Source organism: Mastigoproctus giganteus, chromosome 3, assembly GCF_048544385.1.
Source record: "Mastigoproctus giganteus isolate SK-2022 chromosome 3, ASM4854438v1, whole genome shotgun sequence".
Classification (NCBI taxonomy): Eukaryota; Metazoa; Arthropoda; class Arachnida; order Uropygi; family Thelyphonidae; genus Mastigoproctus; species Mastigoproctus giganteus.
The window spans coordinates 216,771,469-216,798,270 of record NC_143577.1 but is presented as its reverse complement, the minus strand read 5'-3'; the positions used below and the strand labels follow the sequence as shown (position 1 = coordinate 216,798,270).

General features: G+C 37.8%; 1 protein-coding gene across 1 annotated transcript in view; it reads right to left on the bottom strand.

Annotated features, from left to right (window-relative positions):
- The window catches only part of LOC150088714 (uncharacterized), a 203,574-nt gene that overhangs the window by 14,702 nt on the left and 162,070 nt on the right, over nucleotides 1-26,802 (bottom strand). Inside the window, exons 10-12 of the mRNA XM_090369625.1 lie at nucleotides 10,542-11,392; nucleotides 7,434-8,052; nucleotides 298-1,779 (exon numbers count right to left, since the gene is read on the bottom strand). Coding sequence (XP_090225751.1) covers nucleotides 298-1,779; nucleotides 7,434-8,052; nucleotides 10,542-11,392 — 2,952 coding nt within the window. The remainder of the gene's footprint in view (nucleotides 1-297; nucleotides 1,780-7,433; nucleotides 8,053-10,541; nucleotides 11,393-26,802) is intronic.

Genomic DNA, 26,802 nt, shown 5'->3' with positions numbered 1-26,802 from the left:
TGAATACTAATTTATTTTAAATACTGTATGGTACATATGGTAACCAAATCAAAATCTATTGAAAACTAACAGATGTTTTAGCTGTTTTGAAAAATCAAAACTACGGAAATATGACGAATAGAATACAGTATTATATTCGTCATTATTGCCATCAGAAAAGCTACTCTTTTATATTTTCCATACTTGTTTACATACATATACTCATACATATATATTTTTTGCATTATTTGATGTTCTCTAACTATTTCTCTATGAACAAGAAATAAAATTGGAAGTAAATTTACATATCAAACTCACCTGATCAAAACGAAATTCTCCCCCTGTGTCATTTTTCAATTGGAAGATCTGGAAACCAAAAAGAGACGGCAGTGGTCTGCAATCTTCACACAGAGCTTTATCTCCAATAAGTGTTCTCTTGAGCCTACGTTCCAACTCGGATCTGGCTTCCACCCCACAGTAGTCAAGATTCGGTGCAGCCAATCCATGAACACACTGCTTTGTCAAGTAGTCATGAAGGGTTTGCGCAATGGCCCTTACCGCCGTTACGGTGTGATATACATATTTACCTTGCTTCACGTGCCACAGACGTTCTTGTCCAGTGCAAGGATTAGCAAACAGAGGACGGTTGATAATACTGTTGCTTAACTGACACCGAAAATGCTGTTGCCAGTATTCCTCAAACCACGAGTCAGGAATTGGATCGTGACGGTCAAGAGTAAGTTTGGCTAAATAGTCTTCGAATTCTGGCACTATATGGCTCTCTACTTTGACTGTCATCACGTCTACGATAGCCTGAGTTAGCATGTTCGCCACCTCACGATCTGCGTCCCAATCTTCACTAGTAACCCACACGTATTTATCCAGCAAGAAACTGTAGCCTGCTGCCAACATGATAGTCCTAACTAAAGCTGGATCATCAGCTAAAACCAATACAACTCGTGCCTGAAGGTCTGTAAGCTTTTCTTGCATCTTACTGGCAACTTCGAGTGGAGTGTTAACGGACTGAACGACCACAGTTCCAGCTACACACAAACCGTTCCTCTCTGCTTCTTTGGAGAATTCCCAGTGAGCAGAACGACCAAACTCGGTGTCACTGTGAACGAGATGAATGTATCGCCAATCGTAGTGGCTAAGAACACTAACAAGGGCTTGGATGTGATTTACAAAAGTTGGTGCAGTGTGCAGTATTTCTGATTTCGCCATTTCGTCTCGCGTGGATAAGGTCATCGACGGGCTAGCAATCTGGGTGATACCAGCAGCTTCAAGTACAGGAGACACTTCTCGTGCAACATCCTCACCAAAGGTCAAAGTTGCGAAAACAGACCGAGGGACGACTTTCACATCTTTTATAAATGAGTTGCTAGAGTGACCAAAGTAGCTATACAGCATCTCCTCTGCTCGTTGCTTTTGACCACAGTAGTCGAACATCACTGCTCCAAGGCGAATATCTGGAAGAATCGTCCGATTAGAGTTTATTTTCTCTAAAGCAAATGTGAACGCAGCCATATTCTGGAAGGCAGCTTCCTCGCCAATTTCGCCACACGTGAAGAGATTTCCTCCAGCTCTGTGTGCCGCGATCAACGAGGCAATGGTGTATTCCGGCTCGGGCTGCATTTGCATTACGTAAGTTGGCCGATAGATGGCACTTTCTGGACAGGCTTCTGTATCATTGCACTTGGAGATGAAGTCATACATATTGATTTCTGTTCCGTGGACGTCATAACCCCTGACACGACTGTTGTTTACTGTCAGTCCACTCCCTTCTGTGTACTCTCCCACCTGAAAAAGCAACAGAAAATTAAAAATAAATATTAAAAATAAGTATAAGCGTAAGTTGCAATAAAATTTAAAATACTAAATTGATTATTTCTTTACGTATGTGCGAGAGAGAGAGAGAGAGAGGTACTTTGATCCAAGTCCGAGGCGGGAATCGAACCCGCGACCTTTGGGTTGCCAGGCAGGCACTTTACCCACCTGGCTAGCCCGGTCGGCCCTTCGTTGCCGTTGGGTGATCTCTGCAAACCCGTGACTTCAGTAAGCCCCATAACCAAAAATCGCAGGACGTCAGGTCTGGAGACCTTGGTGGCCATTCATGCTGAAAGTGACGGCTTATCACTCGATTCTCTCCAAACGCTGAGAGTAACAGTTGTTTCACAGGAGAAGCAATGAGGTGGTGCTCCATACCGTACACCTTTTTATAATGAAATAAATATATAAATTTAAAAAAAAAAAGTTTAAACCTAAATTACATGGAATTCCTGGAATGTTGTTGCGGCACCGCGGTTGAAAACCACTGGTCTAACAGATATAACACTGCACACATACAAATAATGCTTAAAATTCCTAACGACTGCACAGAATCTTAAACATTACACATGACTCTTAAATTCTCTGCAATCTTTAGGAACAGTCGAGCTGCTTTAACATTGAAGTTCAAAATATTTCAATAACAACAAAATTTTTCTGGTTTCACCAACAAAATATTGTAATATTTATGCACAGAGATTAGCCCATAGTGCCTCTTCACTGGTCTACTGATAGCAGAAACTCTCCCATTCAATTCTAGATACTGCACTGACTAATACGTTTCTATAGATTTTCTGTTCAAGCTATGAAGTTCCTCCAAAGACTAGTTCGATTTTTTGGTTCACAACTAGACTGCAGTTTTCAGATAGTAAGTCATAGAGTTCAAGGAAGCCACAGGCTTTTGCTGCACTGGCTGAAAAAAAAAAAAAAAAAAAAAAACGAGTAGATAAGAAAATACAAATTAATTGCTTCCCTCCTCACATAGGTAACATTCAGTTGACATCTGAATTTATTCAAATTGTAAACCTCAACTACCTGTGAAGGCAATCTGCTCCGGCAATCAACGATTCGCTGGCTAAAATAAAACTTCCTACAATCTAGTCTAAACCTACATTAGACTAGACTGTAGGAAGTTTTTCCCCTGTAATTTGAATTTATGCCCACGATTTATGGAATTCTCTATAAATCAGTGAAAATTCTGCCTTCGTTCATTCTACTAACCCCTCTCAGAGCTTTATAAACATCAGTTAGGCCGCCTCTGAGGCGCCTGGTTGCCAAGCTCTGTAGCCCACGTATACGGAGTATTTCCTCATATGGTCTCTCTTTTGCCGATCTCACCATGCGAGCTGCCCGTCTTTGGATCCTTTCAAGAAGCTCAATGTCGTTTTTTCAGATGAGGTCGCCATACTTGAACACAGTATTCCAAATGTGATCTTGCAATTGCCTTATACAGTGGAACTATAACCTCCATATCTCTACAAGGTAATGTTCGATAAATCATCGATAGGACACCATGGGCTTTCCTGGCTGCCTGTGTACCCTGTTCAGAAAACGTCATATCTGCCCGTATTACAACTCCCAGATTCCTTTCTTCCTCTACTGTTTTTAATTCCTGCCCACCAAGTGTATAATTTATTTTGGGGTTGCTATTCCCCAATGTAAGACTTGTTGCATTAAAACATAGCTTCCACTTTGCTGACCATTCTTGCAGTCTGTTCAAGTTATCCTGAAGCAGCGCTGCTTGGTACTGATCATTACTATTCTACCAAACTTTACGTCGTCTGCAAATTTTGACATCAAGCTTTCTATCTCATCGTCGATATCGTTCATAAAAATCAGAAACAATAGTGGTCCAAGAACCGATTTCTGGGACCCCACTTCTGACTTTACACCAGTCTGAAGAATATCTATTAATCACAACCCTCTGCCTTCTGCCCTGCAGCCACTCGGCAATATCTTAGAATTTTTCCAGTAATCCCAATATGTTCCAGCTTATACGATAACCTCTCACGAGGGACTGAGTCAAATACCTTGCTAAAATCCAAAAAAACTACTGTATGTCGAAATTGTTCCCTACATCCAGTTCATGAGTAACTGTGTCAAAATAGCTTATTAAGCTGGTTAAACATGATCTTCCCTTAACAAAACCATGTTATGTGTTATTCAGAATGCCATATCTATCTAAATGTCCCTTGACTGCATTCTTAATCACTGTTTCTAAGATTTTCCCTACCACTGAAGTCAGACTTACCGGTCTATAGTTACCAACTTCGCTTTTAGAACTACCTTTATGTATTGTGATACGTTGGCACTTCTCCAATCTCTCCTGATTCCAAAGGTGCCCTCATAATTAACTTCAATGGTTTAATACACTCTGGCGGCCTTCCTCAAAATTACTGGATATATGACCTCAACTCCAGGAGCCTTACTTGTCTTTATACTCGAAAGTTTTTCTAATAAACAGTCATCAGTAATTTCGAAATGACTAATTTCATATGACTCAGCTTCACTTATACAGCCTCTTCTCATCATGAAGGGTCTTCTTCAGTAAAGACAGATGCAAGGTACCTGTTCAATTCATCTGCTACATCACTTGGGTTGTCTAAGACTTTTCCACACCAGTGCACAAAGGTCCGATCTGATTTGCTTTTTTATCTTCCTTGTATTCACATACATGAAAAATTTCTTATCTCCATCATTCGCTCTCAGCCAGTGCTTTCTCATACACAGCCTTGGTCTCTCTAACCTTATCTGTGGTACTATTACAAATCAACTTGTAGCTGTTGTAGGTTTCAGTACTATTCATCGCGCTGTAACTGCCCATTGCTATCTTTTTCTGCTCTATATGATTGGTCAACTCCGCATTCATCCATTTCGGCATCCTTCTGCAATATTTTCTAAATTGTATGTATGCGTTCATGGCTTCTGTGATTTTTGCTTTAAAGGTATTCCATAATTCAAGTGTATCCGCCCTCACTCTGCAATCCGCCCAATTAACAGATGCCATATAGCGCCTTAAACTGTCAAAGTCCTCTCTTCTGAAATTAAAACCCGTGCCTTTATGTGTATCTGCTGCAACATCTTTCTTAATCTTCCAAATGACGACTGCGTGATCACTACTTGCTAATGGTTCTTGAATTTAAGTCCTGTTATGTCATCTAATTCGTGAGTAATGATGTCAGCAATATTTTCACCCCTAGTATTATCTCTGACATGCTGGTACAAATAATAATAATCTAGTTTATTTATAAATTTTTTTCCCCGGTGAGTTTCCCTCATACTTATTCCAATCAGTGTGGGGCAGATTGAAGTCACATATAATAAGACAATCGCGCTTGGTTTCCCATTCCACCTGCATGTAAAGATTCTCGTCATTTTCTTTAAAATCTTCACGTGTCATTTTGTCTGGTGACTATACTGAAAAAGTGTAATACATGGTGTTTGTTTCATTTTTCTATCACAAAGCTACATCTGGGTGGTGAATACAAATCTTTTTTGAACTCCCCCCCCCTTATTTAAAAATCTCCAAGTTTATTTTTATTAGCAGAAAAATGTAATGTATTTATAAATGAATATATATAGGGTGATCATTTATATGTTGCGTCTTTGACATAGTCCTACAAAAAGAAGTATAGCAGCAACAGATATGGCCAGCGTGGTGGCCATATTCCTTTTGAAATTGTGTGATCTCTGAACAAGCGGGATAGCTCGCCCATAGATGCACGAGAGGTCTGACTTGCGTTATCATGCTGACACCATGCTTCTCCTTAGTTGAGGTGTTCCAGGAATTCTTGGATTATGTCAATGTACTGCTGAGAGGTCTAGAGGTTATAATTTTTTATATGAAAAAGATAGGACCAACAATTCCATGTTCGAGACCAGTATTCTGAGACTTTAACCCAATCATCTAAAACCAGGCCCCATCGGAGAAGAGTCCAGTCTAACATTTCAGGGTCTTCGTTCAATTTTACAATAAACCCCGTTTTCCATTCCGATGGCAAAAACGTTGCTGCATAACTAAAGTGACTAGACGTCCCGAATTTCAGTTGTTTGCCCTGCATTGCAAACTGTCCCGGAAAAATGTCCCGGATTGGACATGTAGCCTCTATACTTAAGAATGGCAAACATAATGCAGATGATTTGCATTATGTTTGCCAGAACTAATGGTACAACGGAAAGAGTTTTTTCGATAGTAAATTAGCTGTGGACGTCAACAAAAACGCAGCTGATCGTAGAAACGCTGAAAGCAATACTACAAGTTAAGTGCAATTTTGCTAATTCTTGTGAAGAATTTTCGAAGAAATAGCAGATAATGAAGAATTGTTAAGAAAAATTCACTCATCGGAAATATATATTTAATTATATAATTTAATTTATTTTGTTTTTATTGTTAAAAGAAGCATGTATTTTTATTATTATTATTATTTCTCAGAAAAAACCTAACCTTTTTTCACTAAACAAAAATGAAAATCGATGAAAAACATGACCCCTCTAATAAGTGTTTTTTTTTTCCCTTCTAATTACAATTATTTTTCTCAGTTCACATTCTTCGCGCAACCTTCTGTTCGTTACGTAGCGAAAAAAAAAAAGTAAGTTTAGTTCAGAGAAGTCAATGTATTTATATTTTGTATGTGAATATTTTTTATATATAAAAAAATTTTAAAAATATGTGTATATTGTTTTTAGGGGGTTGAAAAATCCCCCCTCTAGATGTCCCGCATTGGAATGCTAAGGATCTGGTCACTTTATTCATAACGTACACTTTATACGGACACAGTTTTAATTTCTTCACCACTGCATCACAACTGCCATATGACATTCACTTTTGTTGTGCAAGCCTCTGTTGTGACTGACGTGGACTTGCTATCAGGTCTCCCTAACTTGGACGTTTCTCAGTCACAACAGTCCATGTGCGAACACGACTCACAATATTCACATTCCTAGTTTTTCTGAACATTTTCGCAAGCTTCCACATTCTCACTCCATTTTGATGGTGCCTTACGACAACGAAATTGTCAAAAAAATCCCTTCGAATAAAGTTAAATTACTGTTTCGAGGTAATGTTCCACCATTAATACACCCTCTCCTGTGCAGAATACCATGTTCGTTTACTGCTTGTGCTGCACATGCTCGTTCGTAATTTTACAGGTTGTCAACAGATAGCGACACCATTCACCATTTGGAAGAAAGCTTCTTGTAAATTTCATGTCCCTAGCACTCGTTCACTCGAAGTTTTTCGTATTTAAAATGCCCACCCTGTATTATCCTAACGCTCGGTGCGATCATTTTTTATTAGCCATATGCATATGTTTGTATATAAACAGTATTTGTTAGCCATATCCATATAAAATCACATGCGTATGGCTAAAAAATATTGTTAACCTTTTTAAATGGTTCATTGCATAAGGAAATTGTCCATAAGGTTACAAAAACATTTGAAAACTGCAACTGTTAAAAAAAAAATATATATATATATATACATTGTTTGTGGCGATTTGTACTTAACTACTGCACATCTTGACGCTCCCTGATATAGAATACCAACTATCCATGAAAACTATTTTTGGGTTTAAATATTCCCCCTCCCCCTTGAAGTATTCTGAATTAATTTCTCTTAAGCTACTTACCGCTATGAAAGCGTGTGCATTACTGCCGACTTGGCGGAAATTGAAGACATCTAGCTTTCCTATACTGTCATTACCATCCGGGAAGTGTGGCATTCTCCTTGGGGTTTCTAAACTGGCATCCCTCGTGAAATTGAACAGCAACTCGCGTAGTTTGGGGTTTGCTTTCATCTCAGGACACACCCCTTGCGTTTGCCAAGGGCACAGGAAGGCACGGAGCTTGTCTAGCCCATAAACGAGGTTCATCACAGAAGTAATGACACCCGGGACCAGAGGATCTTGCATGAACGCCACCTGACGGAGACTTTCGTGAAGTTCGCTATAGCACATCGCGCCTCGGCATCTGAATACTTCCTCCCAGTATTCCCGGAACCAGGGATTACGGGTGTTGTTACGAAGAGTTAGAGTTTCGAAGTACTGTTTAAATGGCACCACCAAAGTTGTAGTAGGACGAATGCTAAGTGTACCAATGGACTGCTCAGGAAACTTATGGAACGATTCCACGTTATCAACGCTAACCCATAAGAAATCTCCTTGACGAAGTTGTCCACTGTCTTGGGAATGCTTTATTGCTGTGAGGAAACGAGTAGTGTGGTCTGGAGTCAGTAGCAATACAACAACCCTGAAAAAAAATAAAATAAAATAAGGAGATGAACCACGGTTATGGAAATGTGGGATGAACTACATGTTTAATTTATGAATATCATTGCATTCTTCTTCAGTAGGGACACGGTAGCTTATATGACTCAGCTTTACTCACACTCTGAGTAAGCCAGTCATCGATTTATTTTACAAGAACATTCAACCGCTGGTGCCTCAGTTGTTATGTTTTACTGTGTTGTCTTTTTTTTTTTTTACTAGAGTACTTTGTGCACTTTATTTTTAGAGTGTTGTCGTTCTGTTTGATGTTTAAAAAATCTCAGCAATAAAGTATTGAATTCGACAAGCATTTTTAAAACTTAACTATTATAGGAAGTTGATATAATAAGCTACAATATAACGTTGGACAAACATGTCGAAGTGTCTAAAGTAAAATAGCAGCTATAATTAGCCTATACGACTAAGGCTTTAAATACAAGCTTTGAGTTCTAGTGAGACTAGAATTCAAAGCTTGAATTTGAATTATAGAGTATGCTTTTCCAATAAAATCTGTTTGTCTGGGACATCGACTGATGATCAAAGCTAATAAGCTCATCATTAGTTTTAAAACACAGCCTAAACTACACACATGTATTTTTTTTTTGGGCAGAAATGCGACTTCTTATTTACTGATTCAAACTAGAGTGTAAAATAATGCAAATAATACTGTTTTCGAAGATATTTAAAGCATCTAGTACAAAGCTAAGGCAAATAAGAATGTCACTACTACGGTGTTCCATAGTGACACAAAACATTTGGGAAGAAAATGCAATGTCACTGCTGAATATTTGTATTTCGGATATAATGAATGGGATAATAACTTGAATTCAGCGATTTATCAATTAATTTTAAAATGAAAAACTGTATATAAAATTAAAGAAATGTGGCATTAAATTATCACACAGTTAATTGTGCACGTTAAATTATCAGCTGCCAGGTAACCTTTGCCCTATATTAATAAGAAAAAAAAAAAAAATGATGCCGTAAGAAAACAAGAATCTGTATACGAGGTCCTAAAATAAAGTTCCAGAATTGAATGCATAAAAGCTTAATACATTCGTTTATTAATGCTGGTACCATCTTTCAAAAGCAACCTCGAAGGTTGTTTTCTGGACATGGCTATCTTGAATCACTCCTAAGGAGGCAGAAAATGAGCCTCTTTCACGCAGCTTTAGCTTCCTCATTTAGAGATTTTCGGTTATGATCACCATAATAGTCTTTCTGTTTAAGTCTTTTTTTTTATTTAAAAATTAATATGCATAATAGCAAAGCTCCAGTACAAATGAGCTGTATATTTAAAAGTAAAGGAATGATAATTAAAACCGTAGATTTTAAATTACTTAACCAGTTACATGATCATTAATAATTGTTTTTAAATTACAAAAAAAAAAAGTATTAAACAGAAGTTTAAGGTTGTAAGGAAACTTAATACAGAGCGTTTTGCTAGTTTGTGCATGGTACCTGACAAGGAAAGGTAATCAGAACGAATGGTCTTCGTCAGTAAAGAACTTCCTTTTCCTCTGATGACTTTATATCATCAGTTAAACCTAAATTCAGCTCTGTCTCTGTCATTCTGAGTGCTAAACGTGGGTCAGAGAGAAACAGCCTTTTCACGTTTAAGACATGTGCGTCCATTCTGTAAATTGATGGGTGTCTCAACAGCTAAGACAACAATCGCATCCATTTTTCATGCCTTTTGGCCCAATCACAATACTACATCAAAATGTCAGACACATACATTCAGTTCCATTAACAACTTTCATGGCGATTCTCACTACCACAAATTTTTTGTTCATCTTTAGCACACGTTAGAAACCTACTACTTTTGCAAAACATGGTATGGCTACAAGCCACGACTAATTGACACTGCACTTTCATCCAATAACAAGAAAATGAACAAAAGCGTCGAACAGTGAAATAGTTTGCTAATGCTTCCACCTCGCGAGAAATATATCAGTTATGGAAGTTTACTATAAGGCCTCACATGTACATACTACCGTAGTATGCCATAACAGTCTACATATCCGAACTGAAATTTACAGCTAGAATCTCTCTTCTCTCTCTCAGATCAGTGCATATCATCCTCTGGGGCAGGTAAGGCTCCATCTGGGCTCATGGGGTTTATTGGCTTGAGATTGAGCTAATAGAGAAACGATTCAGCAGGACCCAAGCTCATTATTGTACGTCATTCAGAGGAACTAGGAGTTTGTGACCCCCCCCAAGCTTTCCGGGGTGCAGTTTTAGAGGGGAGGAGACCTATGTACTGCATTCACACTTTTGTCTGAATTAGGACAAGGGGGGGGACGTACTTCCAGAGACTTACCCAGGCTTCACTATACCTAACTATGCTTATGCCACACACACACACACACACACACACACACACACACACACACACACACACACACACACACACACACACACACACACAGTTTTCAACTGATAAACTAATAACATATAATCATAACTTACCTTGCACCCTCCTGTTGTTTCAATTGCAACTTCCTGACAATGTTTACCATGATTTTGTCGATTCCTTTATCCACACTAGTCTTCTCAATCTTTTCCGCCATGGCTATACGAATGCCACGTTTCTCGACCAGCTCCCGGAACACTATAAAGACGTCGCCCAGCCCCCAGTCGTCGTTGGTATAGAGCACTGATATGTAGTTCCAGCGAAAATGCTTCAGCAAGCTAGCCAAGCTGTCTGCCAAAACACTGTTTGGAAGTGCTAGTCGAAGTAAGCAAGGATATTTGGTGGAATCAGCAAGACTGGTGGACGAAGCTTGAGGGGCTAAGGTAGTGATTCGTAGTGGAGTAGTCACGTCAACTATTGGCTGAACGACGTTTCCAGTTTCTCCAGCAACAACCCCTACTACCTGTTCTGGAGTTGGTAAGCGTGATTCTTCACTCATTGGCGACAGGGAGGTGCTAAAGAAATTGGACACATCTCGTGCTGCTCTCTCGCGACTGTTGCATGTATCAAATACAATTGCTCCTAACGTGACGCCAGGAAGAAGACGAGGATTGCGGTTCACTTGGTCTAGGGTCCACAAGAATGCTTCTAGGGCTTGCAGTCCTCGAGATGGAAGAAGTCTGCCACACTCTAACGGATTTGTGGTGTGTGTATGTACTCCAAGTGTTGCTGCCACATACAAATCATCTTTAGATTGAATAACAAGAAAATCCATGGTTCTTCTACTACATTTGACACAATTTTGAGTACACTCAGATACGACAGTTTCCAATCCAACTTCTTCACCTTGCGAATTGTAAGTTACCATGGATATTAGATTCGTTAGACGTTCGTAATAAGAACCAACCTAGAAAAGGAGGGAAAAGAAAACAAAAGATTAAAATGTTTATGTATATGCAAGATTGTCCAAAATGATTCACCCAGTCTGGACGTATCATTACAGAGCATATTCTAAAATGTGATTATCGAGCTTCTGTCTATTCAGAATAATATTTTTGTTTTAAAGATGGATATAAAGGTCTATAATCATTAAATATTTATATTCGTAATCATTAAATATCTTTATATTTAAAAAAAATAAAAAATAATAAAAAATGTGTATAATTATAAGTTATACCCATCAGCGTATAACTTATAATTATAAACTTCAGAAAACTTCTTTTTCATCTCGCAAACAAGCTAACTCATCACAGAATACACATTGTATGCACATTGTCCCCCACTTCCTTTCTAAAACTATACAATAAGTAGACTGATCTATTGTATGACAGATGGGTCCACTGCAGTTTTGTGATTATGTTAATTACTGTTAATTGTTTTGTGTTAATTACTACTAATTGCTCGTCCGCTGTTTGTAATAACATTTCAAATCTCTATAACTAGAAGTTTCACAGTTATGACACTACTTCGATTAAGAATATTTACATTTTCCTTCATTAAGTACTCTACAGTGACACCGATAACGGGAAACATAACCCGTCTCGAGAATTCCTTTTAATAGGAGTAGCATAAAGAATAATTATCAGTTATTATTATTAATCTGTCCACAAACAAACCAAATTAATGTTGTGCGTGTCTTGTTACACTTAAATCATGAAAATTAGGATAGAAAAGTCCCACTTAAAACTGGGATGAACTTTCCTCATAGCCGAAAATTAATATCAAAAGTTGGAACAAGGACATTATGTGGTTTACCGCCTTAAAGCCTGAAGACGAGATATAGTATTGTCTTGAAACGTAGACTTGTCGTTAAGAGTATGTATTAAGGCTTCCCAATAAAGATTCTTAATATATTTTTTTTTCGTGGTATAGGAGTATTTTATTATTTTCATTTCAATCTTTAAGATTAATATCATAATTATTCTTTGCTCTTATTAGATTGCCAGCATTTGTTCATAATACTTTTTTTTTTTTTTTTTTTGGTAGTTGTTGGCGCATCGGCTTCTGTGGCCATAGTGCACCTCCCAAGGTTTTTGCAGTACTTTGATCCAAGCCCGAGGCGGGATTCGAACCCGCGACCTTTGGGTTGCCAGGCAGGCACTTTACCCACCTGGCTAGCCCGGTCAGTGTTCATAATACTGGTAGCGAATGGCTACACAAGGGATTGTTCTTCGTTTGAAATTCATTTGCCATTTCCCACCTTCCAATTCTGTCATAGTTTTTTGTGCACATAATTGACCTCATTAAAGTCGACCTACGTAGCATAGATAAGGTGTCAGTGGTTCAGTAGGCAGTAAAATTCCGAGGGTAAAAGGAAAGATTTATCGGACTTTGATAAAGGACAGATTGTGGGTGCTCGACGAGTTGGCGTCTCGATTTCCCAAACGGCTGAACTGGTGGGGTGTTCGAGAGCCGCCGTAATTAAAGTGTACCAGGATTGGCGTCAAAATGGTCAAACAACGACCCGACTGCAAAACTGCAAAATTCAGCGAAAGGTTGATGTTAGAAGTGAGCGCCGGGTCCGACGACTCGTACAGGCGAACAGACGCAGCACTGTTGAAGAGCTAACTACCTAATATTGTACAACATTGGCCAACCCGGAACAATATCTGGCATGACCATGCGTCGCACGCTCATCGCACGGACGAATATCCTATCATGACTTTAGCGAGAGGGGTATACAAGTAACACATATCAGAATTTAAAAAAAATAAACTCAATCAATGAGTAAATGAAAATATACAAAGAAACCACAACGTACAATTCAGTTCAGACAGTTTGAAAAAAAAAAAAAAAAAAAAAGAAACCAATGCGTGTTTGATCGTGTGATATCTGGTTCTTCCGAGTGAGTTAGTTCACATGCTTTGCCAAAGAAATAACATTCTAGTTAGTGATGGCAGTCTTCGTAGCCCAGTGGTCAGGAGCGGGAGTAGACGGAGATTCAAGCCCCTGACTGCTAAATACGGTCGACCTCCCAACCCGCACTGGACCAGCGTGGCGTGTTTATGGTCTATTTCCCTCAACATGAATTGTTGCGGACCAAAGCTATGATGGATTATCACAGTTGCTCTGATAGTCCAATTTTATAATTTATGGCCTTCTTTGGTCTCACTAATTTTATTAAGCACTTAGTGAAAAATCTTAATCATCAATACTGATGTTATATTCTTTTATAGGTATTTTTTTTTACTTGGCGTTGGAGAGGGCAAAGAGGTGGTGTTCCCGACGTGATTCTTGTTTGCCGTCTTCTGACAATTTTTGCTATGATATACATAAGGATGCTCCTAAGGTGTTTGATCCCAACGTTAAGCCAAATAATGTCAAACCACTTAGGTAGCACATACCATACGTGGCTGGAAAATTCTTCCTCTTCTTATTTATAGGATGTCTCGTTTCTTTTCTCAGGAATGGCCCAAGTGGTTCTAATGCAGGTCGAAAATTCCACACGTCATGTGTTAAATAACTAAATAAATTTTCTCCGGGACGACCACGGAGTCGGAGGAGTTTACATGATAAGAGAAATACAAGACATTGCCATATTTAGTGCGATCATGGCCAACTCAAATGCGTGTAACACTGTGTCTGCGCTTTATCACTCAGCTACATTAGGTCTTGCGAATCTGCACAACACCACAAACATGTAATGCGAGAATTTACCATTCTATTTCATAGATACGAAAACATAAACGTAAAATAAAAATAGTTCAAACTTTTTCCTGACTAAATAAATTTGAAACTTTGCCGATGTATACATTTATATATATATATTGTTTTAGTTATCCGTTAAGAGATGGCGCTACTAATAGTTGGTGGCACATATGTACCGAGGGGGACAGAACCTAAGAAGATGAAACGTTGCTTGAAAGTAGAAGCTGATTGGAGCAAGGCACTCTGGAATTGCTCAACTCAAAACATTGCTTATCTGTATTCTTCTGTGGAATGCTATGCGTTATATATTGCCCTACTTTCTTATCAAATTATGAAACGGCACTTTTTTTTTTTTTTTGTTCATTCATCATGCTAGTCTGAAACTCCAAGAATTACTTTTCACAGGTAAAATAGATTTCAGAAGTGAATCCAATTCTAACGCATTAAAATTAATCAAATGAAGAATTACGATAATGTAGAACCTAGAATTAAAAATCAGATAATGGAGCGGAAGGAAGTAATACATATAAACCAGTTTGAATCATACAATACATTTACTAAACTATTTAGAATTAGAATTAAACCATTTATAATTCACCTTCCCATTGTGACAATAAAAAAGTTATATACAATATATATATATATATGTATATAACTTCTGATTTCTGTGGTTTTGGGTGCAAAGGTATGATGGATTGTCACAGTTGCTCTGATATTCCATCTTTCTGTTCTTTCGGTATTGACGTTTTGAACACATTTTATAATTTGTGGCCTTCTTTGGTCTCACTCAATACTGATGTTACGTTCTTTTGTGCTTATTATTTCTTTCATATTAATTATTTACTTAGTTAATAGTATTTTTTCACCTTCTTTCTGCTTTTAAACCTCTTCTCTTATTTTTCTACTTTTCTTTCTTTCTTCGCTTCCTGTACGTCGGCATCTTGCACAAGGATCACCTCAACCTTTCATACCCACCTGCTTATGCAGTATTTTAGTCTCTCTCTCACACACACACGGCTTTTTTTTTGTAAAATATAAACTTCCGGGACGTTCCGGGACGTCTGCAACCCCACCTCCCCCCCACCTAGGAAAGAGAAAATATTTTTTCGGGGGCCGGAGAATCTTCTCCCCGGAAAATTTTAGACTTGGGCGGGGGGAGGTGGGGTTGCAGACTTAAAACAGTTTTGAATGATTTTTTTTTAAAGCCTGTAGAAGCATGTTATCATATTTCTTATCGCGATTTCTTTTTTACTGTTTATATCTATGGCTACACGATGTCCCTGAATAAACCATGTTTTTACGTATTTACTTACATTAAAAAGTCTTAGAGGAGGCCCTGCTATTCTTGGAAACCAGAGAATTCTGTAACAGTAAACATCAATAGCGATGACTTTGTTGGAGTAATAATTATATTCAGCTATGAAAATCCTCTCTCACATTCGCCTGTAGAAATTGGCACTACCTCTAATACATTTAGCAATAGTACAAATGTTGAAGATAACTTTTTGTCGTGCAGATATTCACGAAAACCTCGGAGTATCTGTCTTTCGTTTAAACCAGATCTTTTGCTTAAGTTTTGAATTTCAGTTTCGTCGTATGTTAAATGTTGTTCAGAATTATCTGGCAACCTTTCTGGATATGCCACTTTGGTCCTTTGAGGTAATTATTTATCCTGAGCTAATTTTTTCCTAGTAATCTTTTTTCTATAGACTCTTTTATATGTTTATAAATGCAGCTGAGTTCATTACCGACATTTAATTTGATGAAGAGGTACATTTTTAAACTTCAAACTGTCAACTGCATGAACAGGATATTTGTAACTAATGAGGTAGGTAATGAGGTCTGGGCGTAGTAATTCTTTCTTCAAAATTTTTAATTCCGATGTGATTTTCTATCGTGCTTTATATAAATTGACTTCACGAGATTGCAGTTCAGGAGAAAGTTCATTAGTTCCTGCAAAGTCGCACATCAATGCAAGATCGAAAACAAATTCCGAAGAAGTAATTATCTTTAGAAGCCCAGAATACATACTTCTTTCTTTTACATCTCTGTGGCTATTGTCGTCTTGCGCTTCTGTAAAGTGCCTGACTAGGACTTCATAATTTTTATATATCGCAGATACTGACCTGAAGCAACTTGTCTTCTGCCCAAAAGATGACCGATTTTTAAAATTATGCACACGGACTTGCACAAATACTCAGTTCTCTTGAATATTTTGGTGATGCATGATATACACTGCCCTACCATTAATACCCAGCACCCCTCAATGGATGGAGAAACAGGTCCTATGCATGCAACACGTCACAGAACCTGCTATAAATATACACACTGGGCTTCGAACAGACAGTTGCAAACGTGAGCATGCAAGATGACACGTTCAACAGAATTAACAGACTTCCAACGTAGAATGATAGTAGAATGCCACATAAGCAAGCGTTCTGTACGAGACATCGCAGTCACTCTGGGGATTCGTAGGTCAACGGTTAGTGACGTTATATGCAAATGGTTGAGGAATGGGACTGAATCTGCCAAAAAAACGGCCTGGTAATCTCCGAAAACTAACGGAACGGGACAAGACTCTTTTGTGTTGTAGGTTCTTCTAGGCATTTTTTTCCAGAATAGGTAATAAAGAACCACATATCAATACGCGTAAATGGCAGCGTGGTCAAAAAAAGTCAGGACACATATTGACCTTGATCTGAAATGGGACGAAAACCTAAACTTCACACCCCATTTCGGACATGTAAAGAAGAAAACTTACGCAGCGCTATGGACCTCCAGTCAAGAACTGGTAGGTATCAGGAACCCTGACCTTGTTAAACAATATATTTTAAGATGCGTCATCCCCATCCCTCTCTACGCATCTCAGATTTGGTCTTCTGCCCCAGATGCTACCATCAAGGCTTTCCTGGGTTTAGACTACTACTGGATGCTGAGATGGTTAAACAGGATCACTACGCAGCCATTTACAATCTCAAGAGCCATTTTATATGCCAACTTGGATGTCACGCCTTGGTCTCACATAATTGTCACCAAGAACATCCTCACGCTTGCAAAACTGCTGACCGGGAGACTCGACTCGCCGAAAACTGACTACCTGCTGACTCGGCCCCGCATGACGCAAAGGTGGGCAAATACAACCATACCCTCCAATCTGTAGCGCGCTCACGCAGCTGGAAAGCCTTCGACGATTTTTTCCTTCTAACACTATTAAGATCTACAACGATCTTCAAGCAGACCCAGAAAAGCTTTGCACAGAGAAGAGGTACAGGACTGAAATGTTTCAGAATCCATTACTCCACCTATAAATGTTGAATGAAGCTCATAGATGAAAACAAAAGAGAATGCAGGAAATGAAGAATGAACTGGTCGGGACTGTTTTTGCTCCACACTGGTGCTCCTGTTATGTTTATATTGGACGTCTTGTCTTTCTGTTATCTCGCTGTAAATAGTGCTGTAGATGTGAACATTCTCTAATTCCTTGTAAAATTGCAAATTATGCTTGTGCTCTCTTTCTATCTGCCTGTCATGTAAAAATAAGGCAAGGATATGTATAATATAATTAATTAGACAATGTATAATTTCTATAATTTAGAAAATGTATAATTTGTATAATTTATAAAGACGATGATTTGTATAAATTATAAATGGATAATTATGTATATAACTTATATTTGTACATATGAATGTGCACCCCCTGGTTAATAGCTGTAAGCGGGTGTCTCTTAGGAGAAAATAAAGATAATAATAAAAAAATAAAAAGAGAATTCTGCGAAGAACTGTGCGCGCAAATCGTAATTTGCCATTGTCTCAAGTCACACAAACACTCTGTGAGAGTATTGGGACTAATGTCAGCACTAGTACAATACGAAGGTATGATATGGGTTACAATGGTCGTGCAGCTGTTCACAAGCCTCTGATCACCTCAACAAATGATAGACGCCGATTAACATGGTGTAAGGAGCGCGAAACCTGGTCTGTAGAGCAGTGGAAAACAGTCCTATGGACAGACGAATCGAGGTTTGCACTCTACCAGTCTGATGGCCATTCCTGGGTGTGGCGAATGCTGTTATTGTTGTTTGTTATTTGGTTTTTAGGAGCATTAGCAACTAAGGCCATATTGCTCCGGGAATATGCGGTGGTCATTCCCTGACCTTTCCGCATCCTCCGTATTTGGTGGTGACGGGCTCGAATCCCCGGTCTAATCAAGAAGCGTGTGCTACGCACTGCTGCTCCTTCCCACCTGGCTACGGAGGCGCGCATGTGGCGAATGCCAGGGGAACAGTTCCTTCCTGATTGTATCTTCCCAACAATGAAGTTTGGTGGAGGCAGTGTCATGGTATGGGGCTGCTTTTCATGGTTTGGCTTGGGCCCATTAGTTGTTATCGACAAAACCATGAATGCTGTGCAATACCAGGACAACCTGGATATTATGCACTTCTAACATTATGGCAATACTTCGGAGAAGGCCCATACCCGTATCAGCAAGACAACTCACCATGCCATACTGCTCCGGTCATAACAGAGTGGTTTGAGGACATGGGTGTGGAAAAGTTGGTTTGACCAGCCCAGAGTGCTGATGTGAACCCTATCGAGCAACTTTGGGATCTATTCGATAGTCTGGTACGTGCCTGTCGAGATCGCCCAAAGAACAAGGCCGAACTGGTGGCTGCGTTAAAGGCCGAGTGGAGGAACATATCACCTGGCATTTATAAAAAGCTGGTTGAGAGTACGCCGCGAAGATTGAAGGCCGTCATAAAAGCAAAAGGTTACAGCACAAAATATTAAATAACACAATAAAAGCTCTTTTTTTTTTGTCTAAAGGCAGGTGTTCTGATATTAATGATAGGGCAGTGTATACTGTAAAGTTTGTCCATAAATTACTGAAACCTGTTAAAACTGCAACAGATTTAACTGCAGATGCAACAGAAAGTTGTAAGCGACGACAAGCACAGTGGTAAATCAATACCGATGGAAATATGTTTTTACTAAGGTGGCGACTTTTTCGACCAAGGATTACTGCCACACCGTCACAAGCGAACGCTATAAAATGTTTGCTTAAATAATCTTGCTTAAAACCTAATTTTCTGAGATTATCCATCAAATAATTGAAGACTGTTTTAGCAATGACATCACTGATTTCAATTAAGTCAATATATAGATTCGCAGGATTTCTTATTGCTTCATTATTTTCATTACTTGGAGGAAAAACACTTACAAAATGAAAGTTGAAGCTTGACTTTCATCGATCAAAGAAACTTTTTGGTCTTTGTCTATAATGTGATTTATTTGCTGAAAATCAGTTTCTAAACAGAGACTGGTTTTCAGCAACTAAATGGGTCACATACTTTAGTAATGCATGCATTTTATGACTTTGAAACCAAAGTCATAAAATGCTTGAATTTTTAGCTAAGCAGTTCGAATATTTTTTCATAATTTTGCTATTATGAGATACTTCTTAAAACAAATATTTTCTAAACTACCCTTTTTAGATTCTTCTGTATGCTTTAATGCCGCTTTGTCAGATGCACTTCCTTTATATTCGAATATTTTTTTCTTAAAGACGTGAATTGCTTTTTTTTTTTGCTACCCTCATTCATTTTGACATTATCAGTCCAATTTCTTTTTCAACTCTCAATATTCTTACAGAGTGAACAGCCCAAATTCTTGTTTTGTGTTATCAACCCTTTATTTTCCATACAAAATTCATTTTGCTGTTCCAGATTTCAGCAATCTGGATAATCAGTCGATTGATTTGCTTTGTCTGTTGACTGTGCACAAACTGCAGCAATAATTCAGACACAGCATGGGTTTGTTAAGGGAAAGTCTTGTCTGACAAATTTGATTGGTTATTATGATGTGGTCACAAAGGAACTGGATGCAAAAAATAATTTTGATATCATATACTTGGATTTCAGGAAAGCTTTTGACACTGTTGCGCATGGAAGACTACTGTACAAATTGGAGCAGAATGGTATTAAGGGTAAGTTGCTACAATGGATAAAAGGATGGTTAAGTGGGAGAAGACAGAGGGTGGTAATCAATGGGTGCTGCTCTTCGTGGACTAATGTTATTAGTGGAGTCCCACAGGGTTCGGTGTTGGGTCCACTGTTGTTTTGTATATTTATCAATGATATTGATGAAGGTATATCAGGCTTAATGTCGAAGTTTGCAGATGACACGAAGGTTGGCAGGGTTGTTAATGACAGTAATGGCAGTGTGCTACTGCAACAGGATCTAGATAATTTGGGCAGTGGGCTAAGAAGTGGCAACTGAAGTTTAACCTTGACAAATGCAAAGTACTGCATATGGGTAGAAGTAACCCCAGAGAAACGTACCAACTGTGTGGTACTACACTTAAGGTGGTAGAAAATGAAAAAGACCTGGGAGTAATTGTGCAGTCAGATATGAAGTTTTCTGAGCAATGTAGACAGGCTGCTAGGGCAGGTCATGGGGTTTTGTCAATGATATATAGGAATTTTGCTAGCAGGGAAAAGGAGGTGATTGTCCCTCTGTATAAGGCAATGGTCAGGCCACGCCTTGAGTACTGCGTACAGGTCTGGAGGCCTCATTTTAGGAAGGATGTAGATTTGCTTGAGCGTGTACAGAGAAGAGCAACACGATTGGTGAGGGGAATGAAGGGATCCTCTTACCAAGAGAGGCTTAAGTTCTGCAAATTGCAGTGGCTGGAGACTAGGCACCTGCGTGGTGATCTGATTGAGGTCTATAAGGCCTTGAATGGGTTGAGCACGCTGAATTCTGATGGGATCCTCCCACTTGTTCAGAATACGAACCTACGGGGACATAAGTTCAAATTAAGAAAGGATAGATGTAGAATAGATGTGCGGAAATTTGCCTTTAGCCAGCGGGTGGTTAATTGCTGGAACAAACTTCCATCTGTCGTTGTGGAAGTTGATAGGTTAAATAAATTTAAGGAGGAACTGGACAGGCAATTGGAGGGTATGGTGTGATTTTTTTTTTTTTTTTTTTTTTTGGCTGATGCTGCATAAGCTCCTACACTTGCTTTCTTGCATCAAGTGCCACTACTACTACTACTACGTTAACAGCAGAATGAGACTTGGTAGCATCTTCACTAGATTCGTTGAAAATAACTTCGTTTGTTTGATCATCTTGTTTAACTTTTTTCTTACAGCACTAAAATAACTGGTAATTCTTTTCATTTTCGTTTTCATTAAAATTCAGCAACAAAATTATCCTCTCACAACACTTGAACGTGTCACGTAATTCACATCACGTGACAGAAATTAAGCGTTGTGATTGGCGAAAGCTTCAATAAATAAGTTACAAAGTCTAGCTTGATCTGTATTCACTCTGCGTCGTCGTACAACGCGCCAATAGCGTTAATAATAATAATAAAAAGTTTTTATTTTAAAATAAATATTTTTTGTTTTAATAATATTGTATATGATTTTTTTTAATTTCTTTTTAACTTTCGGAACGCTGTTCCAACCCGTTTCCAGCGGAAATAAGCCCAATAATGGACCACAAAGTTATCTCTATTTCTTTTGGGCCTCAAGAGTTCAGGACCCTTGGTGCAGCTGTACAGGATGACACTCCATTGGGTACAAACCGTTTTTTTTTTTTTTTTTTTTTTTCAGTTTACTGTAATGCACATTTTGAAACAAGATTCTCTAAAACATTGCAGATGTCGAAAGTGGGAGCTATGTATTTGTACTTAATAGTCATATCTCATTATGTTAACGAAATACAAGTCATCCGGTCAACACCTAAACATCTATTCCGTAGAAAACTCGCAAATATGAGTAGCTACTCGTCATATTTATTCGTTTATCCATGTCCAGGACTCTCCTTGACTGCTGTAATCTTCAGGATCCACTATTTAAATGAAGTCCTTTTTAGCCCGACCAAGTGGTCAAGGTACAAGTATAGTGTTACATACATATTCGAATCCACGTGATAATACTAAATATGATAATATTATTGTTTGGTTAAATTGTTGTTATCCTGTGTGGCTGTCTCAGAGTACAAGCGGATAATTTATTTATTTTTCTTATTTAAATAAATGAAATGGAACAAATTTTTGGACGATAATTTAGAATGTACACCGTGTCTTTAAACTTTTACCTTGAGGAGATGAAATAATAATATTAGGGAAAAAATAAAATTCTAGAATTTAAAACAGCTGCCGAACTTGGGGAAAAAAAAAAAAAAAAAATAAGGAATCTTGAAAATCCAAATCACGTTAGCTATAATAATAATTTTCATAATTTCCCGATAGATGGCACACTTAAGTATTTTTGCTAAATGGTTAAAAATTGCTTTCAAACTGAGTATTTTCATCGTATTTAAATTTCCATTATTGTAAATATGTTCACTAAAAATGCTCTATTCGATGTTTTATATTACCAAAGCTATTACTATTATTCAGTTTAAAGTATGTATTTTTTTTTGCATTTTAGTTGCAACCAAGTTTTGATTGTGTCATAAGACAATTTGGAGTGAAGCATCTTTTGGATACCTGTATTTAACTGAAACAGAGAGAGAATTCGCAATAGGAAATGATTGAAAAATATTTAAAGGTATGCTATATAAATTATATACTCAATATTTTTTTTCTGTAAATATTTTCATTTACTAGATTAGCGAATGGAAATACTAATTTATATACAAAAAATGTGTTTCAAAAATATTTATTACTACAGTACTTTAAAGATATGTGTGGTTATTACCAATTAATAGAAGAAAATGAACAGTGTTTGTTTTAAATAGTGATAATATTAATATTTAAATTAATAATATTTTGAATTTTAGTTTAATTTGATGTACGTTTTGATAACTTATTGATTGATTAAAAATATCGTACGATATATTTTTTATCATCATTACGATATTTTTAGCGTAGACCTTTTCTTGATGGATCTGCTAATTTTCATTACAAATGCTAAGCGTGTTAGCGCCCTCTCTGGCAGCCTGTGGATAGCGTGGTTGGTTTCTCACACCGATTCGAGCATGGGTTAGATTCCAATTGTCAACGGAGTTTGAAGGATACTTACGTCGAGAGTGGGAGAAGCCTCTATGCGATTTTTAAGTTCTTAAGCTGAATTAGTAGTCGGTCTCTCGAAAGGGATCTCATTGTCCCCTCCCGAAATTCCAATGATTTTGTTTGGCGAGAGTCGAACCGACCACAGAACATAACACAGTATATAAATATATTTTTTGGGCATTGATAATGGATCCAATTGTGGCCTTAGTGAGGGAGTTCCCTTCCCACCATCGCTCCTCAGCGTGGATCCATTCAACCAGTGCATTCTAGTGAAAGGTGTTGCTAACAATGAAATTAAACTGAAACTCGAGCCTTATATTCAAAGGTGTGGCTAATTATTACTGCGCTGAAGAAAATCATAATTAAACATATATTTATTTACCTTGGCAAATTACTTTCATCTAAGCTGGATTCGCCAGACGTAGCCATATCATGCATTCGCACATTAGAAAAGGTATGTCCTTGATCATAGCACTTCGTTTTAACCATGATCATCTAAGAAGTCTGTATGTATTCCCTACGAATTGTACAAGCATTGATTATGTCAACAGATTTGGTATAAAGCGTGTTCTCACAAAGCATACAGAGCTAGCATGTTCAATGCACACCATATTGTGCAGTATTGCACACCATATTGTGCAATATTGACTCCAATAAATATTAAAACTTCATGGCTGTGAAGGATCAAATTGCTATTTTATCTGTACATACTTTTTTTAGCAACAACGGATATTCTAACTCTCGTTCCCCCTCTACTTCTAGCTTGCATTTGTGATTTTCTGAATTTATACATTTATGTATTTAATTTGATAGTATGAATCAGAGCTGTAATACTCAATTATATTTAATTTGAATAACTAAAAAGTGAATAAAATATTTTTTCAATTAAATTGTTCATTTTCTTATTTTATTGATAATAATTATACATATCTCGAATTAGATAATAAATATTTGTGAAATAGAGTATATTCAAAAATATTTTAGAATGTGTGTGCTCGCTAGTAAATATTAAGAACTGGTGCTAAGAAGAGATCACAGAATTCCGACAGGTAGGTTGGTTATTAGACTGCAAACCAAATTTCGTATATATATATATATATATATATATATATTGAACTTTGAACCATTCTAGGAGTCAACAGAATATCTGTTGAAAATATGATAGCAATGCATTTTTTTTTTTTTGTCGAATAATGCGAAAACATAAGAATGTTTTCGCATTAATCCACAATATTTATGACGATTTTTGTAGAGTTGGAAAGGGAACGAGGACTATGAAATTTTAAGTAGGCCTGAAATTTTTCCAAGGACCATAATCAACTTTAACACTTAAACTCTATAGTTTTACGTTCTCGAAACTTTAGCGATAAAATTTAATTAAAACTGTATAATATTTATTGCTCTTTCCTTTCCCACATTCGTTTAAGTCTATTCTCTCTCTCTCTCTCTCTCTCTCTCTCTCTCTCTCTGTCTATCTATATATATATATATATATATATATATATTTCTTTACGAGCGACGTCGCGTTCTCGAGAGTTACGTGAAGAAATACATAGATAGAGAGAGAAAGTAGTCTTAACGGACTGTCTAAAACTAACAATATTGCATCAAAACTACATTTAATCCTGAATTGCAGGATTTCTATCGCTGATTTCATTGAAATTTGGGTTGCCTCAACAAATCTGTCTAAAGGAACTGAATACGAAATTCCATGGAAATCTGTCTACTGTGAGGCTAGTTTTTGCATGTGGACGGACGGTCATGGTGAAGACAATAGGCGCTTCATGTGTAAACGAAAGAAAAACACTGAACATTATTCAGATAAATCTTATCATTAATATATTAATTTCTTATTTCCTTTCTTAGGTCGTTAGGATTTATTTTTTAACTCTCTAATGAACGACCTTTTCTAATACATCGAAAGACATGCCTGCCTTACACATTAAACGACACGATTAAATTGAACTTGCTTACTTTAGCCGTTGCGCCAGCATCTAGTTGCACAATACCAGCTTGGCATTTAGCCTAGTTGACTGAATGATAAATATTTTTTGTCCATTCTGTTTAATTGCATAGTTTTCATAACCTACTTTACTTTTTCTGGCACATTAAAACCGCGGAAGGCGATGTACAAATACCCTTTCACATGGGCAACTTAATTGTTGCTAACTCAGGAATCAATGTAACTATTTTTAGCTACACGAGCCAAAACGATCCGATCCAGCTAAGCATTTCACGTATCAAACAGCAACACCATAATGTAACAAGACAGTTAAACCTTCTAACACAGTTCTCTTTATTGAGCAACAGTACATAATTAATAGGAAAATTTTCGTTTATTTTGACCAGTTGCAAGTAACGCGATTAGCCGATTCTCCTCTGGAGGAACTTGTATATATTTAACTGTTTATAAGAATACATCGTTAGAGAACAATAAAGAATTGAACAGCATACGGATGAAGAAATTGCACGTTTGACCACTTCTTGTCATTATCTGTATGGATATCGTACGATTCAAATCGTTCTCTCATCTTGGAATTCTCCATGATATCTGTCTCTAAAATGAGTGAAGAGTCCACAAAGCAACCATTTTTGTAAGTACTGGACACCTATGAAAGTGGTCACGACGCTTTTATAGCAGTTCTACTTTTGTTAATGGCCGGCCAGATGAAGTTATAAAAAACTGCAGCCATTATCAACCCACTGCAGGATGGAAGCTTTGGTTTTGGTTTTTGGTTTTTTTTTTTTTTAGGAGCATTAGCAACTAAGGCCATATTGCTCGGGGATATGCGGTGGTCATTCCCTGACCTTTCCGCATCCTCCGTATTTGGTGGTGACGGGCTCGAACCCCGGTCTAATCAAGAAGCGTGTGCTACGCACTGCTGCTCCTTCCCACCTGGCTACGGAGGCGCCGCAGGATGGAAGCCTCCTCAACAATTCATGCTGAGGGAAATGGACCATAATTTGCCACGCTGGTCCACTGCGGGTTGGCAGATCGACCGTATTTAGCAGTCAGGGGCTTGAACCCCGGCCTACTCAAAGAGCTTTTGCTACTGCACTTCCGCTCCTGACCACTCGGCTACATTTGAGCAAAAGCACATCTATGGTGATAACACGGTAAACTTCTCCATGCCCAGTTTGAGAAGGGAAATGCGTGCATACCATGCGAAGGTTCTTGTGAATTGGGACGGGGGGGTGCCGTTCAAGAGACTTATCCAGCGAGGAAAATTACTTTTAGGAGTAACTCGTTTTTGTTTAATCAACGATGCGTCCAATTGGTTGATAATCAAATAATTACAAGTTTTCGTGAATTTGGAAAAAATTCAGTAACTGAGTAATTTACAAAAATTACAACTATTTTCAGTCGCTTGGTCCTTTCAGGCGTTTTTAGCGAAGGCAGAGTTTCTTGGTAGAAACATCTTCTCCCTTTGGCATCTGAAAAGGCTTCTTTTTACCAGAAGGGAATTAAATAATGGATAAAAATATCCGAAAATATAATAAAATACTATTCATACATTCCTGAAGTGGTAGTTTAAGCAAATAATATTTACAATTACCAGCGGATTTGTGAAGAAAGAGCAGCTTCCTCAGTTATACAACTGGAAACTATCTTGACAACACTGAGTGAATTGACACAGGTGGGG